Source organism: Pseudophryne corroboree, chromosome 2 (genome assembly GCF_028390025.1).
Source record: "Pseudophryne corroboree isolate aPseCor3 chromosome 2, aPseCor3.hap2, whole genome shotgun sequence".
NCBI lineage: Eukaryota > Metazoa > Chordata > Amphibia > Anura > Myobatrachidae > Pseudophryne > Pseudophryne corroboree.
This window is the reverse complement of record NC_086445.1, coordinates 446,046,462-446,073,504: the sequence shown is the minus strand read 5'-3', so window position 1 is coordinate 446,073,504 and position 27,043 is coordinate 446,046,462. Positions and strand designations below refer to the sequence as shown.

Sequence of the window (27,043 nt, the reverse complement as noted above, 5' to 3'; positions counted from 1 at the left end):
GTGGGCTCACTCGCAAGTGGACCCCTGGATTCTGCAGGTAGTATCTCAGGGGTACAAATTGGAATTCGAGACGTCTCCCCCTCGCCGGTTCCTGAAGTCTGCTTTACCAACGTCTCCCCCCGACAGGGAGGCGGTATTGGAAGCCATTCACAAGCTGTATTCCCAGCAAGTGATAATCAAGGTACCCCTCCTACAACAGGGAAAGGGGTATTATTCCACGCTGTTTGTGGTACCGAAGCCGGACGGCTCGGTGAGACCCATTTTAAATCTGAAATCCTTGAACACTTTACATAAAAAGGTTCAAGTTCAAGATGGAGTAACTCAGAGCAGTGATAGCGAACCTGGAAGAAGGGGACTATATGGTGTCTCTGGACATCAAGGATGCTTACCTCCATGTCCCAATTTGCCCTTCTCACTAAGGGTACCTCAGGTTTGTGGTACAGAACTGTCACTATCAGTTTCAGACGCTGCCGTTTGGATTGTCCACGGCACCCCGGGTCTTTACCAAGGTAATGGCCGAAATGATGATTCTTCTTCGAAGAAAAGGCGTCTTAATTATCCCTTACTTGGACGATCTCCTGATAAGGGCAAGGTCCAGAGAACAGTTAGAGGTCGGAGTAGCACTATCTCAAGTAGTACTACGACAGCACGGATGGATTCTAAATATTCCAAAATCGCAGCTGATTCCGACGACACGTCTGCTGTTCCTAGGAATGATTCTGGACACAGTACAGAAAAAGGTGTTTCTCCCGGAAGAGAAAGCCAGGGAGTTATCCGACCTAGTCAGGAACCTCCTAAGACCAGGCCAAGTGTCAGTACATCAATGCACAAGGGTCCTGGGAAAGATGGTGGCTTCTTACGAAGCGATTCCATTCGGCAGATTCCACGCAAGAACTTTTCAGTGGGATCTGCTGGACAAATGGTCCGGATCGCATCTTCAAATGCATCAGCGGATAACCCTGTCTCCAAGGACAAGGGTGTCTCTCCTGTGGTGGTTACAGAGTGCTCATCTCCTAGAGGGCCGCAGATTCGGCATTCAGGATTGGGTCCTGGTGACCACGAATGCCAGCCTGAGGGGCTGGGGAGCAGTCACACAGGGAAGAAATTTCCAGGGCTTGTGGTCAAGCATGGAAACGTCACTTCACATAAATATCCTGGAACTAAGGGCCATTTACAATGCCCTAAGTCAGGCAAGACCTCTGCTTCAGGGTCAGCCGGTGTTGATCCAGTCGGACAACATCACGGCAGTCGCCCACGTAAACAGACAGGGCGGCACAAGAAGCAGGAGGGCAATGACGGAAGTGGCAAGGATTCTTCGCTGGGCGGAAAATCATGTGATAGCACTGTCAGCAGTGTTCATTCCGGGAGTGGACAACTGGGAAGCAGACTTCCTCAGCAGACACGATCTTCACCCGGGGGAGTGGGGACTTCACCCAGAAGTCTTCCACATGATTGTGAACCGTTGGGAAAAACCAAAGGTGGACATGATGGCGTCCCGCCTCAACAAAAAACTGGACAGATATTGCGCCAGGTCAAGGGACCCTCAGGCAATAGCTGTGGACGCTCTGGTAACACCGTGGGTGTACCAGTCAGTGTATGTGTTCCCTCCTCTTCCTCTCATACCAAAAGTACTGAGAATCATAAGAAGGAGAGGAGTAAAGACTATACTCGTGGCTCCGGATTGGCCAAGAAGGTCTTGGTACCCGGAAATTCAAGAGATGCTCACGGAAGACCCGTGGCCTCTACCTCTAAGAAAGGACCTGCTCCAGGAGGGACCATGTCTGTTCCAAGACTTACCGCGGCTGCGTTTGACGGCATGGCGGTTGAACGCCGGATCCTGAAGGAAAAAGGCATTCCGGATGAAGTCATCCCTACCCTGATCAAAGCCAGGAAGGATGTAACCGTACAACATTATCACCGTATTTGGCGTAAATATGTTGCGTGGTGCGAGGCCAGGAAGGCCCCTACAGAGGAATTTCAACTGGGTCGATTCCTGCATTTCCTGCAAACAGGACTGTCTATGGGCCTAAAATTAGGGTCCATTAAGGTTCAAATTTCGGCCCTGTCAATATTCTTCCAAAAAGAACTAGCTTCTGTTCCTGAAGTTCAGACGTTTGTCAAGGGAGTACTGCATATACAGCCTCCTTTTGTGCCTCCAGTGGCACCTTGGGATCTCAATGTAGTTTTGGGATTCCTAAAATCACATTGGTTTGAACCACTCACCACTGTGGACTTAAAATATCTCACATGGAAAGTGGTAATGCTGTTAGCCCTGGCTTCAGCCAGGCGTGTTTCAGAATTGGCGGCTTTATCCTATAAAAGCCCTTACCTAATTTTTCATACGGACAGGGCAGAATTGAGGACTCGTCCTCAATTTCTCCCTAAAGTGGTTTCAGCATTTCACTTAAACCAGCCTATTGTGGTGCCTGCGGCTACTAGGGACTTGGAGGATTCCAAGTTGCTGGACGTAGTCAGGGCCCTGAAAATATGTGTTTCCAGGACGGCTGGAGTCAGAAAATCTGACTCGCTGTTTATCCTGTATGCACCCAACAAGCTGGGTGCTCCTGCTTCTAAGCAGACGATTGCTCGTTGGATTTGTAGTACAATTCAGCTTGCACATTCTGTGGCAGGCCTGCCACAGCCAAAATCTGTAAAAGCCCATTCCACACGGAAAGTGGGCTCATCTTGGGCGGCTGCCCGAGGGGTCTCGGCTTTACAACTTTGCCGAGCTGCTACTTGGTCAGGGGCAAACACGTTTGCTAAATTCTACAAATTTGATACCCTGGCTGAGGAGGACCTGGAGTTCTCTCATTCGGTGCTGCAGAGTCATCCGCACTCTCCCGCCCGTTTGGGAGCTTTGGTATAATCCCCATCGTCCTTTCGGAGTCCCCAGCATCCACTAGGACGTTAGAGAAAATAAGAATTTACTTACCGATAATTCTATTTCTCATAGTCCGTAGTGGATGCTGGGCGCCCATCCCAAGTGCGGATTGTCTGCAATACTTGTACATAGTTATTGTTACAAAAATCGGGTTATTGTTGTTGTGAGCCATCGTTTCAGAGGCTCCTTCTGTTATCATTCTGTTAACTGGGTTCAGATCACAAGTTGTACGGTGTGATTGGTGTGGCTGGTATGAGTCTTACCCGGGATTCAAAATCCTTCCTTATTGTGTACGCTCGTCCGGGCACAGTATCCTAACTGAGGCTTGGAGGAGGGTCATAGGGGGAGGAGCCAGTGCACACCAGGTAGTCCTAAAGCTTTTTACTTTTGTGCCCAGTCTCCTGCGAAGCCGCTATTCCCCATGGTCCTTTCGGAGTCCCCAGCATCCACTACGGACTATGAGAAATAGAATTATCGGTAAGTAAATTCTTATTTTCTCGAAGATGTCCGTCTCCTCGGGCACAGTTTCTAGACCTAGTCTGGTAGGAGGGGCATAGAGGGAGTAGCCAGCCCACACACTCAAACTCTTAAAGTGCCAATTTCTCCTGGTGGACCCGTCTATACCACATGGTACTAATGTGGACCCCAGCATCCTCTACGGGCTACGGGAAAAGGATTTACCGGTAGGTAACCAAATCCTATTCTTACAGTCATGCAATAAGATACAGAAATTGCTATCACTGTAGGGAGTCCAGCTGCTATAAGGCCCAAAGGTCAAAAGAGAACCCAGCTCTATTCAATTTTATTGTATTCTTTTTTTTTTTTTTTTACATAGTTGCCATGTGGCCTGACAATGCACTGTTGCATCCCCGGTATACTTTAATTCAGGAACAATGCACGTTTGACTTTCCACCTGTTAACCTGCAACTGGCAAAGCCTTTGTAGTTCTGTGACAAGTTAAGGGCCCTACACATTGAGCGATCCACCGCCGAGCTGCCCGACGGCGGATACGGCCGACGGGCGACCCGACAGAGGGGGGGGGAGGGCAGTGACGGGGAGAGTGAAGTTTCTTCACTCCCCCCGTCACCCGGCTCCATAGAAGTGCAGGCAAATATGGACGAGATCGTCCATATTGGCCTGCATGCACAGCCGACGGGGGACCAGCGATGAACGAGCGCGGGGCCGTGCATCGTTCATAGCTGGTGCCTCCACACTCAAAGATATGAACGGTATCTCGTTCATTAATGAATGAGATTGTTCATATCTTTGAGTATTATCGCCCAGTGTGTAGGGCCCATTAGTCTTTGTGAAAGGTAAAACTTCAGTCCAGTGCTGGAAGTGAGGTCTTTTTAGCTTTCAAGCTCATTCTGATAGCCTCTGGGAAAACGGATTACAAAGACAAACAACTTCCCTCAGGCACAGCTGTAGGAAAATGTGTTGTTTCAGCAAACGTTTATTCTGGGTATGAAAATTGGTCTGTGAAATATTGGAAGTGATGTTTTATAAAAATAAAAAGTGAAATGTTGTGCTATTTACCTTTTAATGCTGGCATTATATGATAATCCAAAAACAGTCTGTTTATAATTAGAAATCCCTCATCTGTTTTAAAAATAAAAAATAAAAGGTTAAAGGCGCATACACACTTATCAATATAGTAAACAATATCGCTCATTTCCCCCTCCTGTGCAATATAATTTACTATATCGCCTAGTGTGCATCCAAATATGTATGTACAGCCCGGCAGTGGCATGAGTATCGCACAGTGTGTATGCCCGCCGTCGGGCGGGCCGGGAGAGGACACACTAGGCGATGTCGTTCACGGAACACATTGCCTAGTGTGTACCCACCTTAAGTCATACTGCACAAGTCTTTGTCAGATTTGCTTTTTTTATGCAAGTAAATATTTCTGAATTTACATATTTTTTACATATGAACAAAAGAAGACAACTGCTCCACAGCAGGCAAATGGAGTAAGAATGACTTACTAGTACAACTACAAACGCATGTTGTGATAAGCATCAAATTACAGAAAGGAGTATGTAGCACAAGAGTGACCATGGTATATCAACAGGATCAAAAGCACAGAGTGCCCATATTAAGAAAAAAGAAATATGCTACAAAATAACGAATGAAAAAGGGAAAAGAGAAGGAAACCAAGAAAAAGGAGGGGGGGAGTGGATCACTACCGGGGCTCCAAGTACCGAGCTGTTCTCAGGCAACTTGTCAGAGAGGGAGAACTAAGGTGCTCCAGTAGGGGATTTGTACCTGTCTGATTCACAGAATTCCAGCCATGTAAACCATATCACTGAATAGGTCTGAAATGTATCAGGAGAGGACATTATGATGATATGCATAGATCAATAAATTTCTGTCACATTTGCTTTTAAATCTTTATTTTAATTTTAGAAGGTACATTGCCCATAGCAACCCATTCAGAGTCTAGTTACTACACTTAGTTTGCACCATTTGTAATTAAAGTCCGTCCGTCCGCTATCTCCTGTGGTAGGGTTTCTAGAAAGGGTGAGGTTTTGTAACAGAATAAGCTCCAGTTTAATTAGACGTACAGATGTGCAAATTTGAAGGTCATTAGCAGGAGCATTTTAACAGAGATGGGGGGCCCCTATGCAGACTCCGGGTGGGCCATCTCCTCTGCACGGCGCAGTAGTCTCCGGCATTGTACCGGAGTCCTTGTACTGTGCATGTGCAGGTCTCCAGAAACATGGCGCCCATCATATGTTCCGGAGACCTATTTCACTACTGCACATGCACGTGGCCATTTTGGAAGATATTTTCACTCCAACGCTGGACACCGGAAAGGTAAGTATTAATATGGGTGTGGTGTGGGCCACTCCTGGACCCAGTGGGGCCGTGTGCACTGCACACATTGCACCCAGTATAGGAACGCCAATGGTCATTCGGCAAAGTCATACAGAGCACCTAACCTAAACAGTAGTTTCTCTATCGTCCTAGTGGATGCTGGGGTTCCTGAAAGGACCATGGGGAATAGCGGCTCCGCAGGAGACAGGGCACAAAAAGTAAAGCTTTAGGATCAGGTGGTGTGCACTGGCTCCTCCCCCTATGACCCTCCTCCAAGCCAGTTAGATTTTTGTGCCCGGCCGAGAAGGGTGCAATCTAGGTGGCTCTCCTAAAGAGCTGCTTAGGAAAGTTTAGCTTAGGTTTTTTATTTTACAGTGAGTCCTGCTGGCAACAGGATCACTGCAACGAGGGACTTAGGGGAGAAGAAGTGAACTCACCTGCGTGCAGGATGGATTGGCTTCTTGGCTACTGGACATCAGCTCCAGAGGGACGATCACAGGTACAGCCTGGATGGTCACCGGAGCCTTGCCGCCGGCCCCCTTGCAGATGCTGAAGTAAGAAGAGGTCCAGAATCGGCGGCAGAAGACTCCTCAGTCTTCTAAAGGTAGCGCACAGCACTGCAGCTGTGCGCCATTTTCCTCTCCGCACACTTCACACGGCAGTCACTGAGGGTGCAGGGCGCTGGGAGGGGGGCGCCCTGGGAGGCAAATGAATACCTATTTTGGCTAAAAATACCTCACATATAGCCTCCGGAGGCTATATGGAGATATTTAACCCCTGCCAGAATCCGTTAAGAGCGGGAGACGAGGCCGCCGAAAAAGGGGCGGGGCCTATCTCCTCAGCACACAGCGCCATTTTCCCTCACAGAAAGGCTGGAGGGAAGGCTCCCAGGCTCTCCCCTGCACTGCACTACAGAAACAGGGTTAAAACAGAGAGGGGGGGCACTAATTTGGCGATATGCTTATATATATATTAAGATGCTATAAGGGAAAACACTTATATAAGGTTGTCCCTATATAATTATAGCGTTTTTGGTGTGTGCTGGCAAACTCTCCCTCTGTCTCTCCAAAGGGCTAGTGGGTCCTGTCCTCTATCAGAGCATTCCCTGTGTGTGTGCTGTGTGTCGGTACGTGTGTGTCGACAGGTAGGAGGACGATGTTGGTGAGGAGGCGGAGCAATTGCCTGTAATGGTGATGTCACTCTCTAGGGAGTCGACACCGGAATGGATGGCTTATTTAGGAAATTACGTGATAATGTCAACACGCTGCAAGGTCGGTTGACGACATGAGACGGCCGACAAACAATTAGTACGGTCCAGACGTCTCAAAAACACCGTCAAGGGTTTTAAAACGCCCGTTTACTTTAGTCGGTCGACACAGACACAGACAGGGACACTGAATCCAGTGTCGACGGTGAATAAACAAACGTATTCCTTATTAGGGCCACACGTTAAAGGCAATGAAGGAGGTGTTACGTATTTCTGATACTACAAGTACCACAAAAGAGGGTATTATGTGGGATGTGAAAAAACTACCATAGTTTTTCCTGAATCAGATAAATTAAATAAAGTGTGTGATGATGCGTGGGTTCCCCCCGATAGAAAATTATGGGCGGTATACCCTTTCCCGCCAGAAGTTAGGGCGCGTTGGGAAACACCCCTTAAGGTGGATAAGGCGCTCACACGCTTATCAAAACAAGTGGCGGTACCGTCTATAGATAGGGCCGTCCTCAAGGACCAGCTGACAAGGCTGGAAAATATAATAAAAAGTATATACACACATACTGGTGTTATACTGCGGCCAGCGATCGCCTCAGCCTGGATGTGCAGAGCTAGGGTGGCTTGGTCGGATTCCCTGACTAAAAATATTGATACCCTTGACAGGGACAGTATTTTATTGACTATAGAGCATTTAAAGGATGCATTTCTATATATGCGAGATGCACAGAGGGATATTTGCACTCTGGCATCATGAATAAACGCGATGTCCATAACTGCCAGAAGATGTTATGGACACGACAGTGGTCAGGTGATGCAGATTCCAAACGGCACAGTATGGCCGTATAAAGGAAGAGGACTTGTTTGGGGTCGGTCCATCGGACCTGGTGGTCACGGCAACTGCTGGAAAATCCACCGTTTTTTACCCTAAGTCACATCTCTGCAGAAAAAGACACCGTCTTTTCAGCCTCAGTCCTCTCGTCCCTATAAGATCATATCTGCCCAGGGATAGAGGAAAGGGAAGAAGACTGCAGCAGGCAGCCCATTCCCAGGAACAGAAGCGTTCCACCGCGTCTGACAAGTTCTCAGCATGGCGCTGAGACCGTACAGGACCCCTGGATCCTACAAGTAGTATCCCGGGGGTACAGATGGGAATGTCGAGACGTTTCCCCTTCGCAGGCTCCTGAAGTCTGCTTTACCAAGTCTCCCTCCGACAAGGAGGTAGTATGGGAAAAAATTCACAAGCTGTATTCCCAGCAGGTGATAATTAAATTACCCCTCCTACTACAGAAAAGGGGTATTATTCCACACTATATTGTGGTACTGAAGCCAGAAGGCTAGGTGAGACTTATTCTAAAAAATTTTTTTTGAACACTTACAAAGGTTCAAATTAAGATGAAGTCACTCAGAGCAGTGATAACGAACCAGGAAGAAGGGGACTATATAGTGTCCCGGGACATCAGGGATGCTTACCTCTAGGTCCCAAATTTGCCCTTCTCACTAAGGGTACCTCAGGTTCGTGGTGCAGAACTGTCACTATCAGTTTCAGACGCTGCCGTTTGGATTGTCCACGGCACCCCGGGGTCTTTACCAAGGTAATGGCCGAATTGATGATTCTTCTTCGAAGAAAAGGCGTCTTAATTATCCCTTACTTGGACGATCTCCTGATAGGGGCATAGTCCAGGGAACAGTTGGAGGTCGGAGTAGCACTATCTCGGATACTGCTACAATCAGCACGGGTGGATTCTAAATATTCCAAAATCGCAGCTGATCCCGACGACACGTCTGCTGTGCCTAGGGATGATTCTGGACACAGTCCAGAAAAAGGTGTTTCTCCCGGAAGAGAAAGCCTGGGAGTTATCCGAGCAAGTCAGGAACCTCCTAAAAACAGTGCATCATTGCACAAGGGTCCTGGTAAAAATGGTGGCTTCCTACGAAGCAATTCCATTCGGCAGATTTCACGTAAGAACTTTTCAGTGGGATCTGCTGGACAAATGGTCCGGATCGCATCTTCAGATGCATCAGCGGATAACCCAATATCCAAGGACAAGGGTGTCTCTCCTGTGGTGGTTATAGAGTGCTCATCTTCTAGAGGGCCGCAGATTCGGCATTCAGGATTGGATGCTGGTAACCACGGAGCCCAGCCTGAGAGGCTGGGGAGCAGTCACACAAGGGAAAAATTTCCAGGGAGTGTGATCAAGTATGGAGACTTTTCTCCACATAAATATACTGGAGCTAAGGGTAAATTTATAATGCTCTAAGCTTAGCAAGACCTCTGCTTCAAGGTCAGCCGGTATTGATCCAGTGGGAAAAACATCACGGCAGTCGCCCACGTAAACAGACAGGGCGACACAAGAAGCAGGAGGGCAATGGCAGAAACTGCAAGGACTTTTCGCTGGGCGGAAAATCATGTGATAACACTGTCAGCAGTTTTTCATCCCGGGAATGGAAACTGGGAAGCAGACTTCTTCAGCACGACCACCCGGGAGAGTGGAAACTTCATTGAGAAGTTTTTTTTCCACATGATTGTAAACCGTTGGGAAATACCAAAGGTGGACATGATGGCGTCCCGTCTGAACAAAAAACGGGACAGGTATTGCACCAGGTCAAGAGACCCTCAGGCAATAGATGTGGACGTTCTGGTAACACCGTGGGTGTACCAGTCGGTGTATGTGTTCCCTCCTCTGCTTCTCATACCTAAGGTGCTGAGAATTATAAGACGTAGAGGAGTAAGAACTATACTCATGGCTCCGGATTGGCCAAGAAGGACTTGGTACCCGGAACTTCAAGAGATGCTTACGGAGGTCTTATGGCCTCTGCCGCTAAGAAGGGACTTGCTTCAGCAAGTACCATGTCTGTTCCAAGACTTACCGCAGCTGCGTTTGTCGGCATGGCGATGGAAAGCCGGATCCTAAGGGAAAAAAGGCATTCCGGAAGAGGTCATTCCTACCCTGGTCAAAGCCAGAAAGGAGGTGACCGCACAACATTATCACCACGTGTGGCGAAAATATGTTGCGTGGTGTGAGGCCAGGAAGGCCCCACAAAGAAATTTCAACTCGGTCGTTTCCTGCGTTTCCTGCAAACAGGAGTGTCTATGGGCCTCAAATTGGGGTCCATTAAGGTTCAAATTCGGCCCTGTAAATTTTCTTCCAGAAAGAATTGGCTTCAGTTCCTGAAGTCCAGAAGTTTGTCAAGGGAGTATTGCATATACAAACCCCTTGTTTGTGCCTCCAGTGGCACTGTGGGATCTCAACGTAGTTCTGGGATTCCTCAAATCACATTGGTTTAAAACCAGTCAAATATGTGGATTTGAAGCATCTCACATAAAAAGTGACCATGCTCTTGGCCCTGGCCTGGACCAGGCGAGTGTCAAATTGGTGGTTTTTTCTCAAAAAAGCCCATATCTGTTTGTCCATTCGGACAGGGCAGAGCTGCGGACTCGTCCCCAGTTCTCTCCCTAAGGTGGTGTCAGTGTTTCACCTGAACCAGTTTATTGTGGTGCCTTGCACCTACTAGGGACTTGGAGGACTCCAAGTTGCTAGAAGTTGTCAGGGCCCTGAAAATATGTTCCAGGACAGCTGGAGTCAGAAAATCTGACTCGCTGTTTATACTGTATGCACCCAACAAGTTGGGTGCGCCTGCTTCTAAGCAGTCGATTGCTCGTTGGATTTGTAACACAATTCAACTTGCACATTCTGAGGCAGGCCTGCCACAGTCTAAATCGGTTAAGGCCCATTCCACAAGGAAGGTGGGCTCATCTTGGGCGGCTGCCCGAGAGGTCTCGGCATTACAACTCTGCCGAGCAGCTACGTGGTCAGGGGAGAACACGTTTGTAAAATTCTACAAATTTGATATCCTGGCAAAAGAGGACCTGGAGTTCTCTCATTCGGTGCTGCAGAGTCATCCGCACTCTCCCGCCCGTTTGGGAGCTTTGGTATAATCCCCATGGTCCTTTCAGGAACCCCAGCATCCACTAGGACGATAGAGAAAATAAGAATTTACTTACCGATAATTCTATTTCTCGGAGTCCGTAGTGGATGCTGGGCGCCCATCCCAAGTGCGGATTATCTGCAATACTTGTACATAGTTACAAAAATCGGGTTATTATTGTTGTGAGCCATCTTTTCAGAGGCTCCGCTGTTATCATACTGTTAACTGGGTTTAGATCACAAGTTGTACGGTGTGATTGGTGTGGCTGGTATGAGTCTTACCCGGGATTCAAAATTCCTCCCTTATTGTGTACGCTCGTCCGGGCACAGTACCTAACTGGCTTGGAGGAGGGTCATAGGGGGAGGAGCCAGTGCACACCACCTGATCCTAAAGCTTTACTTTTTGTGCCCTGTCTCCTGCGGAGCCGCTATTCCCCATGGTCCTTTCAGGAACCCCAGCATCCACTACGGACTCCGAGAAATAGAATTATCGGTAAGTAAATTCTTATTTTTTTGCCATTACCTATTAGTTGTATACTTTCCGTTTAATATTTTATTTTTTATTTCTAAACCTGCTCTATACAGTGAGTGCCTGCCTGCTCAACCTCCAGTCTCCATTTGAATTTGGATCCTGATAGTATTAATGTTTTATACAATCAGCATCCTGTGGTGGATATTTATATAAAAATAATACTACTAGACCTCTATTACTATTGCAGCATCTTATACATACTTGCCTCAGCATTAGTTGTCATGAATCATGTGGAGACCTTCATTACATCATTCTCTTATATTGCTAAGCCTCTTACTTCAGTTTATTTCACAGCTTTCATTTATTGGAAAGACTGCTGTGAAATGTGATTTATGTCATCAGTGTGGCCCTGAAAGCTTTCCTCTGGTCTCACCTGGCATGTGTATCATATGGATCTCTCCTCTAAACATGTCATGGGTTGGATAATGATTACTCCTCACGCACCACAACATTCACTGTCACTGGTGACTGTGGATGCTTGAAAATCACTGGCTTATAGTGGACACATCATTTATACTAGAACAAATGTTTCTGTATCTGCATAAATGCTACAGTCTGTATTTGTAATAGCATTTATAATCTGTATTTCTGCAGAATTACAAATAGTTGTAACACCACTGGAATGCTGCAACAAAACTACCTTTTATAGCTCCGTTTTCTATGATGGCAACCTTATATTTTGTCTTGGGTGGATATTAGTATGTTGAAATAATGTGTGGTTAATTATTGTCAGTGTTGCATCCTTCTGGTACTGGCTGACTATAACACCTACTTGACTGTATCTTAGCATACTGGACTTATGGGGTGATTCAGAACTGATTGCTGGATTGCTAAATTTGTTGTTCTATGATCACATAGTCGCCGCCCAAGGGGAGTGTATATTCGCTGTGCAAGTGTGCTATCGCATGTGTACACCGAGCTGCAAAAAAATATCTCAGTCAGCAGACAGCTGCAAATCCGTTCGCACCTCACTCGCCATTGAATGATTTTTCTACTGTGTGCAGTCTATGCGCAGGCCAAGACTTACTCCTACAGTGCGATGAGAACAGGCTGATCAGGTCTGGAGCTGACGTCACAAACCCTGCCTGAAAATGCTTGGGAACGCCTGCGTTTTTCATGACACTCCCTGAAAACTGCAGACAGAGATGGGGGGTGCTTTTCTCCCCCTGGTATCTCCCCAGCACACTAAAAATTATCTGTAACCATACTTGAACCTATCTGGTAATAGAATTTCAGAGAAATTAGTTGCATGCGTTTGCAAAGACATGTTTAGCTGCTGAGCCGCGTCAAGGCTTCTCCGATATCAGCAGTTCTAACACTACATAATGGCAGTGCCCACATAGGACCATGTGATTTGTCTACAGTAAGGCCTCATGATAAAGGCTCATACTAAAACACATCCAGACAGAGGGCCAGCTTACCTGGGAGCCACCCCAGGATCTCCCGTGAGCCTTAATCATGAGACCTTACTGTAGACATGCCTCTCCTGCCGGTTGTACACCATACAATTATCTGGTGGGGCCATACGTTGTGAGATATCTTACAGTGTATGCTCCATGATATCTGAGGGGTGTCAGGCTGTCAGATAAAATATGTATGACTGTGTATGTCCATCTTAAGGAAATGGAGAACTGCCACTGAAGTTCTACACTATTTAGCCAGGGCAGGGATGAAAACAGTGTACATTTGAAAGCAGACAAACACTAAAATTTATATAAAGGTGTATATAATTTAATTAGCTACATATAGCCACTTTTTATTGGTTATTGTAAAATTGGAAATTCGGAGTAGTGCGTTCAGTTTCCTTAAAGTCAACTACAATTTTTTATAAACATTATACCCATCATCCATTTTGACCAAAATGTTGGGGTGGCTTCCCCTTCTGACTTGTGAAACTGGGCCTCCACAAAGGATTGTCTGTCAGAGTAGGCCTCCTCGTGGAACTGTCTTTTCCAGATATGTATGCTTCAGAGTTCCGTATAATAAATATCTATGCTAAATCATAAATAATTGGTGGCCTGATGTGATGTAGTAGAATGTGCAGCAGTGTGATGCCCGCTCTGCAAATCAGGTCAATTTAATAAGGGTACAGCAGCATGCTAAGCGGCCTGCTCAATTCAAGCAAGGTATTACATATTGTCATTATTTTTTTTAAAAGGTGCCAGTAGTCTAATATTTAGTCTGTCAGGAAGTGTGTAGATGTACTTAAGAAGACAATGTGACCTTCTCTAGTTTCCACAAATATAGTGCTGCACATCTGTATTTGTTGAGTCGTGTTTCTGAGTGGCACATCTAGAGTGCGTACCAAAATATCTTAAAGAGAATGTGTCCTGCAGCTCAGAAGAACACAAACTTCCCAAATAGTTCCAGGGCACACAGCAACATAAATTTATCTCTGGTGCTGGTCTAGAGATCCCCCCAAAATCATATGATAGATGTATGATGTATCTTAAAAAAGTGCAAATCCTAAAAAAGAGTAATTCTAATAAACAATGTATAAAAATAGGAGATCCAGTAATTACTCATTTTCATGTGATATTAAATAATAGAAAGCTCATCCAGTCATAAAGCAATTTATTTAGAATACAATATATTGTATACAGTAACTGAGGTGTTCAATTCTAAATAAAATCTGATTTTACTATTAGATGATCTCTATATTATCTGATTTCTCTTGAAAATTAGTAATTAGTGGATCGCCTATTTTTTATTTTTCTATTTTTGTAAGAATACCCTGAAATTAGAGCCCTCGATTATTTAAGGTTTGTGCAATTTTTGGGTTATATTATACATCTACCATATCATTTTTGTGGTCCTTAGTCCCACAATAAATCTACATCTGTATTTGTAACTAGTAGCTATTGTATGTGTGTTGTTATTTATGTGCTGTGTCTTTGTAGATTAGTTTAGTTTAAAAATTACATGTCTCAAACTGAACTAATTTTTCATGATGGTTTTATAAATATATAACATTTTCTAAAATGATTCTTTACATATATCATGGATAAAACCGCAAACTCTAATACCATGTTATTGTCCACACAGAAAGCAAGCAAGTGGGGAGGCACTGAAAGACTCTGAGCTGGCTGACGTGGAGGAAGATGAAGGGACGTCATGAGTACTTGCATGCCCAGATCAAACTCGCCTGCTGCTATAACCCTCGCTCTCCTATGTTGCACAGACTTGTACCCTCATCACCATTATGAACCAAAGCTTGTGGTTTGTAAACAACGCAAACAACGATCTTTGTAAAACATATATATATAATTACCTAAGGAATGCGATAATCAAATAGCGACTGTCTATATTAAAATGCGTTTGTCAGTTTCAAACAGTGAAGGCAGCCATTTTGTAGGCTGAATCAATATTCATGCAAATGCAATCTATAAATGTATTAGGGGATGCAGGTAATTTACCGGCTGTCAGGACGCCGTCGGTCAGGAGACAGACGTCGGAATCCCAATAGCCGGCAAAATGCAGTCAGTCGGAATCCCGACTAAAGTCTCGAGTTCCCACTTGAGTGATGGTCCACACCACCACCTGAGGGGGAATAGAATAGTGCTTTACTTGACACCGGGCCCGAAGTGTGGCGAGCAGACTTGCTGCGCTTGCCACCAGGATTCCGGCTGTTGAGATTCCGCTGTCTGCATCCTGACCGCTGGGATTCCGACTGCCGGTATAACATACCTGACCCTTTATTAGGAACTATGGTAGTAATGTCTCTGGGGCATGACAAACCTTGTTCCTCAGTTACTTAATTTCTATAGACAGAATGAATATTGTCCAAAATGGCTTCCTCCACTATGTTTAGGCAACTGGTAAACTTTATTTGTGCTAAATGTGTCAGTCTGCATGTATCGGTTAATATGTGTATGTATACAGGAAAAACCATGAACAATGTGCCTCATCTCCATCTGTGCTTCTGTAGTATACAGACTGAGTAGCTTTGAAGATTGCTTGACCTATGAATGTCATTTTATTTATAATTGAAAAGAAAAACACCAAAAAATATTTTTTTGTTACATTTTATCCTAAAAATCACTCCTACTGCGCTATAGCTTTAGAACTCCGCCTGCAGGCTTCTCTAGTGCTATGGGATGGGGATTTTTTTTTTTCCCCATTTTTTGTATACATGTATAGAGGGTTGTACAGGGACTATTTTGGAAAACCATGCTTGCTGCTGATTGCATTGATTTTAACTGTGTTGTAGAAGTATAAACTTGCACATTACCTGCCTAAGTGCAGGAAAATTGGTTTTGGGCTGTAATCATGGCTTAGTTCAAGTCAGCGGACCTGTTACTGTATAGAAATGTTTACATTTGCAACAGGAAGGGCTATTTCTTCTTTGCACCTGCAGCACATCCACTTTTCACCTTCTTATTATTTTATATGTTCCACTGATTAGCTTGCTGCTATGAATGACGTCACCAATGTACAAAAGTACACCATGCTTGCAAGCCATCATGGGAGAACTGGATGCTGATGGTTTTCCATCTCTTGTTTACAGCTTGTTTCCTTTAAAACAGAAGTTGTGGATTGCGAAACAAACGGCTAATGCATTTAAGCATGTAATCATTCTATAGATATTTTTTAAACATGTTGTCAATGAAGAATATACTGTCTAATTAAATAGCTTTTCAAAAATACCAATGGTTGACTATTCCGGATGACAAAGAAACCATGTAGTATAACTTGACTGCCAGTAAAGGAAAATGTTAATGTTTAAAGATAATAGCTGATTTTTTATTTGTGGATCTGATTTAAAATATGCTCACTTTTCACATATTAAACATAAATATTATTAGAATGCAATCGTACATTATCTTGAAATTAATTTTGATTAAAATTCTAATGTTTAGATTACCTCTCTATGACCATGTTTTAGAATATTATATGTATTGTAATATCAATTGTTACTATTTCCACACTACATGACTAATTATTGATCGCCTGTGATACTAGGCTAGTGAAAAGAAAAAATCTATTTCCGAGCTCTATTATAGTGCAAATGTGTTCTATTATTTGAAGATTATGCAAGTTAAATGCAAACGAAACATTAAAATACAAATGGGTGCTCTTTGTGGATAAGCATAAAACAAGTTTCAAAGAGGAACGCTTACAGCACCTTATAACTTAAAGTACTGCATTGCTATGTCTGGTCATATGTTCTCTTCCCAGTAGTGGAGTCTTGCACAATAGGCTACTATGGCTTTTAATGCTCATAATAATATTTTATGTCAACAACTGCATGCCTAATCCACCAGTTTATAATCCATAAATGTATAATCCACAGTGGAATGGATTGGGAGGTTGTTCAATTTATTTATTTTTTTATGTATTTTGTTTTCTGTTTTTATTTTACTATTCACATGCTAGATAATTGCCTGATAAACCATATGTATGTATTTTTTTATTTAGTTGTTTGTTTGTCACCAGAGAGCATTTATTTGAAAATTGTATATATTGTAATTCCTTACATGATTTAATACACATTCTTACTGTTATTTCTTTTTACCTCAAATAAAAATTCCATATTTATGATTCTGTGTCATTGAGTCCATTGTTTATTCTTAATATTACCCATGTGTCCTTGGCTTCCCCAACATGTCTCCGTAGTTGAGCAAGGGCCATTTTTTCTTTAAAGCCTTCTGACAGGTCAAGAGGTGTTTCTTTCAGAAACTGAGTCATTCGGAGTTGGAGAAATCTGCACAGTATTACATAAGAACAAAGAAATAACAAATAGTTTCATTATTTAAACAGCAGGGCAGCATATGATTTGCTTCTACAAATAAAATTAACCTTGAAGAATCCTCAAAATATGGGCCTAATTCAGACCTGATCACAGCAACAAAATGTTTCTCTAATGGGCAAAACCATGTGTACTGCAGGTGGGCAGATATAACATGTACAGAGAGAGTTTTGTTCAGCGGGGCACTGCACCTTAGCTGTCGCAGCATGCCGCACACCCCTAACGATGCCTGAAGGTGATCGTCGGTGGTGAGTACAAATCGGGGATCCCGCTAGGGGGGTCCCCCGGTTCATGGTGTGGCAAAAGCACAAGTGAGCCCTGGGCAGCAATATAACACCTCTATTATGGCAAAAGACAATATACATGTACAGGTGGGCACTGTACATGTATATAAAAGAGCCCCGCCATATTTTAGTAAGTTTGAGCGGGACAGAAGCCCGCCGCCGAGGGGGCGGGGCTTCTCCCTCAGCACTCACCAGCGCCATTTTCTCTCCACAGCACCGCTGAGAGGAAGCTCCCCTGACTCTCCCCTGCTTACACACGGTGAAGGGGTGTTTAAAAGAGAGAGGGAGGGGGGGGCACATAATTGGCGGATAACATATATTATACAGCGCGGCTGGGGGAAAAACATTTTGTGTTGGTCTCCGGGGTCATTGTGCTGGGGTGTGTGCTAGCATACTCTCTCTCTGTCTCTCCAAAGGGACTTGAAGGGGATACGGTCTTCAGAAAAGAGGTTCCCTGTGTGTGTGAAGTGTGTTGGTACGCGTGTGTCGACATGTTTGACGAAGAAGGCTCGCTTAATGTGGAGGGGGAGTGCTTGAATGTCTGGTCGCCGTCGGCAACACCGACACCGGAATGGGTGGATATGCTGAATGTCTTGAATGCAAATGTCAATCTATTTGCATAAAAGGTTAGACAAGGCTGAAGCTAGGGATCAGTCAGGTAGCCTGTCCATGCCTGTCCCTGTGGCGCCAGGCCCTTCAGGGTCTCAGAAGCGCACCATACCCCAGATCGATGACACAGATACCGACACGGATACTGAATCTAGTGTCGACTATGAAGATGCAAAATTACAGCCGAGGGTGGCAAAAGGTATTCGGTACATGATTATTGCCATTAAAGAGGTTTTGCATATTACTAAGGAACCCCCTGTCCCTGACACGAGGGTACACATGTATAAAGGAAAAAAGCCTGAAGTCACCTTTCCGTCCTCATTTGAACTGAGTGAATTGTGCGAAAAGGCTTGGGAATCTCCCCGGATAGGAGACCACAAGTTCCCAAAAGGATTCTTATGGCGTATCCTTTTCCACAAATGGATATGATACGATGGGAATCTTCGCCTAAAGTAGACAAGGCGCTGACACGCTTGTCCAAAAAGGTGGCACTGCCTTCTCAGGATACGGCTTCCCTCAAGGATCCTGCTGATCGCAGGCAGGAAATTACCCTGAAGCACATTTACACTAATTCAGGTACTATTGTTAGACTGGCTATGGCGTCGGCTTGGGTTTGTAGTGCGGTTGTGGCATGGGCAGATTCCTTATCTACGGAGATTGACACCTTAGATAGGGATGCCATTCAAATGACCATAGAGCATATCAGAGATGCTGCCTTGTATATGAGAGATACTCAGAGAGACATTTGTTTATTAAGCTCCAGAATAAATGCTATGTCTATTTCTGCTAGGTGGCTCTTGTGGACCCGACAGTGGACGGGAGGCGCCGATTCAAAGTGGCATATGGAGTCCTTGCCTTACAAAGGGGAGGAGTTGTTTGGAGACGGCCTCTCGGACCTTGTCTCTACTGCTACGGCTGGTAAGTCGAATTTCTTACCTTATGTCCCCCCACAGCATACAAAAAAGGCACCTCATTATCAAATGCAGTCCTTTCGTTCCAATAAAAACAAAAAGGTACGGGGATCGTCCTTTGTTGCCAGAGGGAAAGGCAGGGGAAAGAAGCTGCACACAGCTAGTTCCCAAGAGCATAAGTCCTCCCCTGCGTCTGCAAAGTCCACCGCATGATGCTGGGGCTTCCCGGGGGGAGGCAGATCTAGTGGGGGCTCGTCTTCGGTTTTTCAGCCACGTCTGGGTTCACTCGCAGGTGGATCCCTGGGCATTAGAGATTGTTTCTCAAGGATACAGGCTGGAATTTGAAGACTTGCCTCCTCGACGGTTTTTCAAATCGGCTCTGCCGGCTTCCCCGTCAGAGAGGGAGCTAGTGTTGGCAGCAATCCAAAAATTGTATATTCAACAGGTGATTATCACAGTTCCTCATCTCCAGCAAGGAGAGGGATATTACTCAACCCTGTTTGTGGTCCCGAAACCGGACGGTTCGGTCAGACCCATTTTAAACCTAAAATCCCTGAACCTGTACTTGAAGAGGTTCAAGTTCAAAATGGAATCACTCAGGGCGGTCATCGCCAGCATGGAGGGGGGAGATTGGATGGTGTCCCTGGACATAAAGGATGCTTACCTTCATGTTCCGGCATTCCCCCCTCATCAGGCGTTCCTGAGATTTGCAGTGCAGTACTGTCACTACCAATTTCAGACGTTGCCGTTTGGGCTTTCCACGGCCCCGAGAATTTTCACCAAGGTAATGGCGGAAATGATGGTGCTCCTGCACAGGCAGGGGGTCACAATTATCCCATACTTGGACGATCTCCTCATAAAGGCGAGATCTCGGGAGAAGTTGCTGGACAGCGTGTCTCTGTCCATGAAGACGTTGCAGTTACACGACTGGATTCTCAATATACCGAAGTCCCAGAGCTAGTCCCTACAACGCGTCTAACTTTTTTGGGCCTGATTCTAGACACAGACCAGAAAAAGGTTTTTCTTCCGGTCAAAAAGGTTCAGGAGCTCATAGCCCTGGTCAGGAACCTATTAAAACCAAAACAGGTTTCAGTGCATCATTGCACGCGGGTCCTGGGGAAGATGGTGGCTTCATACGAGGCCATCCCTTTCGGCAGGTTCCATGCGAGGACTTTTCAATGGGACCTCTTGGACAAGTGGTCCGGGTCCCATTTACAAATGCATCGAAGGATCACCCTGTCTCCCAGGACCAGGGTATCTCTCCTGTGGTGGCTGCACAGTGCTCACCTACTAGAGGGTCGCAGGTTCGGCATTCAGGACTGGGTCCTGGTGACCACGGACGCAAGCCTCCGAGGCTGGGGAGCAGTCACACTGGGAAGAAATTTCCAAGGTCTCCACATCAACGTCCTGGAGTTGAGGGCCATATACAACGCCCTGCGTCAAGCGGAGGAATTGCTTCGGGAAAAACCGGTTCTGATTCAGTCAGACAATGTCACGGCAGTGGCTCATATAAACCGCCAAGGCGGAACAAGGAGCAGAGTGGCCATGGCAGAAGCGACCAGGATTCTACGCTGGGCGGAAGGCCATGTAAGCATGTTATCAGCAGTGTTCATCCCGGGGGTGGACAACTGGGAGGCGTACTCCCTCAGCAGGCACGACCTGCATCCGGGAGAGTGGGGACTTCATCAAGAAGTCTTCGCACAGATCACGGGTCGGTGGGGACTGCCTTAAATAGACATGATGGCATCCCGTCTCAACAAAAAGCTAAAGCGGTATTGTGCCAGGTCAAGGGACCCTCAGGCAGCAGCGGTAGACGCTCTGGTGACACCTTGGGTGTTCAGATCGGTCTATGTGTTTCCTCCTCTTCCTCTCATACCCAAAGTGTTGAGAATAATAATAAGCAGGGTCAGAACAATCCTCATTGTTCCAGATTGGCCACGGAGGACTTGGTATCCGGAGCTGCAAGAGTTGCTCACAGAAGATCCGTGGCCTCTTCCTCTAAGGCAGGACCTGCTGCGGCAGGGGCCCTGTCTGTTCCAAGACTTCCCGCGGCTGCGTTTGATGGCATGGCGGTTGAACGCTGGATCCTAGCGGAAAAAGGGATTCCGGAGGAGGTCATTCCTACCCTGATCAAGGCTAGGAAAGACGTGACGTTAAAACCTTATCACCGTATATGGCGAAAATATGTTTCTTGGTGTGAGGCCAGAGCTGCTCCTACGGAGGAGTTCCATTTGGACCGTCTACTTCACTTCCTTCAAACAGGAGTGACTTTGGGCCTAAAATTAGGGTCCATAAAGGTCCAAATTTCGGCCTTATCCATTTTCTTTCAAAGAGAATTAGCCTCTCTTCCTGAAGTACAGACTTTTGTGAAGGGTGTGCTGCATATTCAGCCTCCCTTTGTGCCTCCGGTGGCGCTTTGGGATCTTAACGTGGTGTTACGTTTCCTCAAGTCACCTTGGTTTGAACCACTCAAAACTGTGGAGTTGAAATACCTCATGTGGAAAGTGGTCATGTTGTTGGCATTGGCTTTGGCAAGACGTGTTTCAGAATTGGCGGCTTTATCACATAAAAGCCCATACTTGGTTTTTCACATGGATAGGGCAGAGTTGAGGACTCGTCCTCACTTTCTGCCAAAAGTGGTCTCATCTTTTCATGTGAACCAACCTATTGTCGTGCCTGTGGCTTCACGGGACTTGGAGGATTCCGAGTCCCTGGATGTGGTCAGGGATTTGAAGATTTATGTGACCAGAACGGCTAGAATCAGGAAGACTGAAGCTCTGTTTGTTCTGTATGCGGCCAACATGGTTGGCGCTCCTGCTTCAAAGCAGACTATTGCTCGCTGGATCTGTAATACGATTCAGCAGGCGCATTCTACGGCAGGTTTGCCATTGCCTAAATCGGTTAAGGCCCATTCCACTAGGAAAGTGGGCTCTTCTTGGGCGGCTGCCCGAGGGATCTCGGCATTACAGTTATGCCGAGCAGCTACTTGGTCGGGGTCTAACACCTTTGCAAAGTTCTATAAGTTTGATACCCTGGCTGAGGAGGACCTCCTGTTTGCTCAATCGGTGCTGCAGAGTCATCCGCACTCTCCCGCCCGTTTGGGAGCTTTGGTATAATCCCCATGGTCCTTACGGAGTCCCAGCATCCTCAAGGACGTTAGAGAAAATAAGATTTTACTTACCGGTAAATCTTTTTCTCGTAGTCCGTTAAGGATGCTGGGTGCCCGTCCCAAGTGCGGACTTCTTCTGCAAGACTTGTATATAGTTGTTGCTTACATAAGGGTTATGTTATAGTTTATCGGTTGAACCGAGGCTATGTTGTTGTTCATACTGTTGACTGGGTAGTGTATCACAGGTTATACGGTGTGATTGGTGTGGCTGGTATGGATCTATCCCTTAGATTTACAAAAATCCTTCCTCGTACTGTCCATCTCCTCTGGGCACAGTTTCCCTAACTGAGGTCTGGAGGAGGGGCATAGAGGGAGGAGCCAGTGCACACCCAGAGTCCAAAGCTTTCTTAAAGTGCCTTATCTCCTGCGGAGCCCATCTATTCCCCATGGTCCTTACGGAGTCCCAGCATCCTCTACAGACTACGAGAAATAGATTTACCGGTTAGTAAAATCTTATTTTCTTCCCTCTGGGGCTCCGCCTGCTAGACGTACCTACCTGGGACAGTCTACCTAGTCCTTTCGGTCCACCAGATTTCGATCTAGGGCCAGGGGTGCCTCCAACGCAGCTAGAGGCAACAGAGGTATGCCTAAGAAACCAGCCATTGCCGGCTCTCAGGAACAGAGCACCAGTTCTGCTTCCGCAATAGCTTCAGCATGACTGTGCCCACCCACCCCGAGAGGGTCTCGTGGTGGGAGCTCGGTTACGTCGCTTCAGCCATATCTGGGAAGGTTCCTGGCAGGATGCCTGGGTAAGGGACCTCATCTCTCAGGGTTACAAGCTGAGTTCGACGGTGCTCCTCCCCAACGATTTTTAAAATCAAGCTTAACAGCTTTGGAAAACATGCGTGTAACGCTGCTGCTGGCCATCACAAAGTTGGTACAGTCCCAGGCCATTGTTCCAGTGTCCCTGCATCAACAAGGACAAGGTTACTACTCCAGCCTATTCGTAGTACCAAAACCAGACGGGTCTATGAGACCCATTTTGAATCTGAAGTCCTTGAATCCTTACCTGAAGGTTTTCAAATTCAAGATGGAATCTTTGAGAGCAGTGATCGCAGGCCTGGAACACCAGTAGTTCCTAGTATCTCTAGATATCAAGGATGCCTACCTCCATATCCTAATTTGGCCTCCTCATCAGGACTATCTGAGGTTCGCCCTGCTGAACGATCATTATCAGTTCCAGACGTTACCCTTCGGCCTGTCTACAGCTCCGAGGGTGTTCACGAAGGTGATGGCGGAAACTCGCCACCGTCTCAGCAGCTCCTGTTTCTGGGTATGCTATTAGATACTGTAGCACAGAGAGTGTTCCTCCCGGTGTAAAAAGCGAGAACACTCCAGGAAATGATTTGCATGCTCCTCAGACCTGCTCGAGTGTCCATTCATCTTTGCATAAAATTATTGGGAAAGATGGTGGCATCGTACGAGGCGATACAGTATGGACGGTTCCATGCCAGAATTTTCCATTTGGACATCCTGAACAAGTGGTCCGGTTCCCATCTCCAGATGCATCGGATGATTCAGCTGTCACCACAGGCCAGGATTTCTCTCCTGTGGTGGCTACAGTCTTCCAAACTCCTGGAAGGTCGATGCTTCAGGATTCAGGATTGGATCCTCCTCATGACGGATGCGAGTCTAAGAGGATGGGGAGCTGTCACCCAGGGGGCCCGGTTCCAGGGCAGGTGGTCTGCCCAGGAGGCCCTACTTCCAATCAACATCCTGAAACTTCGGGCTATCTACAATGCTCTGATTCAGGCCTCCTCTCTGCTCAGAAATCTGGCAATCCAGGTACAGTCGGACAACTCCACGGCTGTGGCGTACATCAATCGACAAGGAGGGACAAAAAGCAGGGCCTGCATGCGAGAAGTGTCAAGGATACTCCTCTGGGCGGAAAGTAATGCAAGAGCACTGTTCGCAATCTTCATTCCGGGAGTGGACAACTGGGAATCAGACTTCCTGAGTCTCCACGATCTCCACACGGGGGAGTGGGGACTACACCCTCAGATCATCGACAAATGTGGATGCCCACAGATCGTCATGATGGTGTCTCACCTCAACAAGAAGCTTCGCTGCTATTGCTCGCGAACCAGAGACCCTCAGGCGAGCGCAAAGGATGCGCTGACATCGCCTTGGCCTTACCAGCTGGTCTACCTATTTCCTCCGATTCCATTGATCCCAAAGGTGTTCAAGAGGATCAGGCATCAAGGAGTGCAAGCAATCTTGATTGCCCTGGATTGACCCCGAAGAGCATGGTACGCGGCTCTTCTGGACATGTTCATAGAAGACCCTTGGCCTCTGCTATTAAAAAGGGATATTCTTCAGCAACGACCGTTCGTCTACCCGGACTTACGCCGGCTTCGTTTGACGGCATGGAAGTTGAGCGGAACATCCTGGCTCACAAAGGGCTTTCCAAAAAGGTAATTGCCACTATGGTGCAAGTCAGAAAACCTGTGACGTCAAAACACTATCATCATATCTGGCGGATATATGTCTCCTGGTGCAAGGAATGCACTTATCCATCTGCAGACTTTCACTTTGGAAGATTCCTCCATTTCCTGCAGGCTGGAGTGGATAAAGGCTTACGTCTGGGATCTATTAAGGTCCAGATCTCAGCTCTTTCCGTCTTCTTCCAGAAGAAGTTGGCTCTATTGCCAGAAGTTCAGACCTTCTTGCAAGGGGTGCTTCACATACAACCTCCGTTTGTGCTGCCTATGGCACCTTGGTGTTATGTTTTCTGCAGTCCCCCTGGTTTGAACCTCTGATGACGGTGGAAGACAGGTACCTCACGTGGAAGACGGTGATGTTACTGGCCCTGGCTTCCGCTAGACGTGTCTCAGAATTGGGGGCCTTATCATGTAAAAGTCCATACTTGGTCTTTTACGAGGACAGAGCGCAGCTCAGGACTAGACAGCAGTTCCTGCCGAAGGTGGTTTCCGTGTTTCACTTAAATCAGCCTATTGTGATTCGTCCAGTTCAGGCACTTCTGCCCCTCCGGAGGCATTGGATGCAGTGTGAGCCTTGAAAATCTATGTCAAGAGAACGGCTCGGATCAGAAAAACGGATTCCTTGTTCGTGCTCTATGATGAGCAGAAGAAGAGTTGCCCTGCTTCAAAGCAGTCCATTGCTCATTGGATTAGGCGTACTATCCAACAGGCCTATGTGTTGGCAGCCTTACCTGTTCCTAAGTCTCCGAAGGCCTACTCTACAGGATTTGCGGGGTTCTCCTGGACGGCTGCCCGTGGAGTCTCGGCCTTGCAACTATGCTGAGCTGCTACCTGGTCGGGGAAGAACACCTTTGTGAAGTTCTACAAATTTGATACCCTGACCAAAGAGGGTACCCAGTTTGGGCAGGCGGTGCTGCAGATGTCTCCGCACGTTCCCGCATGTTCTGGAAACTTTGGGACATCCCCATCGTACTAATGTGTCCCCAATATCCCTTATGGATACTAGATAAAATAGGATTTTAATACCTACCGGTAAATCCTTTTCTCGTAGTCTGTAAGGGATATTGGGCGCCCGCCTCTGTGCGGTGACTTTCTGCAGGTTCTCTGTTCTGTGTTACCTGTCCAGCTGTTGCTGTTATGTTGCCAGCTGATGCTGGCCCAGTTATGTTATGGTGTGCTGGTGTGTAAATCTCACCACACTTGTTATGTTCCTTCTCTCAAGTATGTCATTTCTCCTTCAGACACTGTTTTACTTATAACTGCCTGTGGGAGGGGGCATAGAGGGTCCTTTGGACCCCATCTATACCCATCGTACTAATGTGTCCCCAATATTCCTTATGGACTACGAGAAAAGGATTTACCTGTAGGTATTAAAATCCTATTTTTATGGACCCCAAAATGTTTCCAATTTAAGCATTATACAACATGTTGTATGTTTTTACCTTCCCTTCTACCTCCTACACATGTTTTCTTAGTGTATTAGTATATATATAGTCAACATGAACTTCTGGTGTGGAGTGGACGTGCACTAAATAAATTCTGCGTATGTGTGTGTGTGTGTGTGTGTGTGTGTGTGTATATATATATATATATATATATATATATATATGATAGAGAATGAGGGTGGCACTCAAGCAGGCTGTTGCATGTGTAGAAAATCAGTTTTATTGATCCGACATGTTTCGGGGACTAGCTCCGTCCTCAGGGCCTTAAGGCGTTAAGGCCCTGAGGACGGGGCTAGTCCCCGAAACATGTCGGATCAATAAAACTGATTTTCTACACATGCAACAGCCTGCTTGAGTGCCACCCTCATTCTCTATCATATTCATTGAGGACTACCGCAGCACTACAAACAGGTTACAAGAGGAGTGCCGGGATCTTCCATATCTATATATATATATATATATATATATATATAATTTAGTTTTTATTTATTTGTATTTTCTATAAATCTGTTGTCCACTTGGCTGGTGTGTGGTATTTTGTACCTTGACAAAGGTCCATATGAGCAGGGTCGGACTGGCCCACAGGGGAACAGGGCAAACCACCGGTGGGCCCTCCTCCTCCTCTAGGGATCAGGTTCCAGACTCTATCCTAGTGCACTTGAATTATGCATTATACCAGGGGTGGCCAACCAGTCAGTGACAAAGAGCCAAAAAATCTTGTTATGTATGTGAAAGAGCCGACATTGAGCCGAAGGCACACAAGCAAAAATGGAATGTGGCCTTGTGCCTGCTAGACCACGTCCCTGGTATAAAATACATTGAAAAAGCAAGAATGACATAAAATACATTTATAACACCAGATCCATTGAAAAAGCCAGATTCACATAATAAACTTCAGCTCCCCTATGTGTCACTCCAGCCAACACCCTGCTATCACTCCAGCCAGCTCCCCCATGTGTCACTCCTGCTAGCACCCTCCTATGTCACTTCAGCCAGCTCCCCGTGAGTCACTCTTTCCAGCACACCCCTGTGTCACTTCAGCCAACTCTCCCATGGTTCA

The 27,043-nt window shown here is 46.2% G+C and overlaps 1 protein-coding gene across 5 annotated transcripts in view; it reads left to right on the top strand.

The window, feature by feature from the left end:
- Nucleotides 1-16,916, top strand: part of CAMKK1 (calcium/calmodulin dependent protein kinase kinase 1) — a 484,479-nt gene extending 467,563 nt beyond the window's left edge. For all 5 annotated transcript variants that reach the window (XM_063953693.1, XM_063953687.1, XM_063953688.1 and 2 more), the window contains one exon: nt 14,421-16,916. In XM_063953693.1, the coding sequence (XP_063809763.1) occupies nt 14,421-14,493 (73 nt within the window). In that variant the 3' untranslated portion in view covers nt 14,494-16,916. The remainder of the gene's footprint in view (nt 1-14,420) is intronic.
- Nucleotides 16,917-27,043: the final 10,127 nt, after the last annotated feature.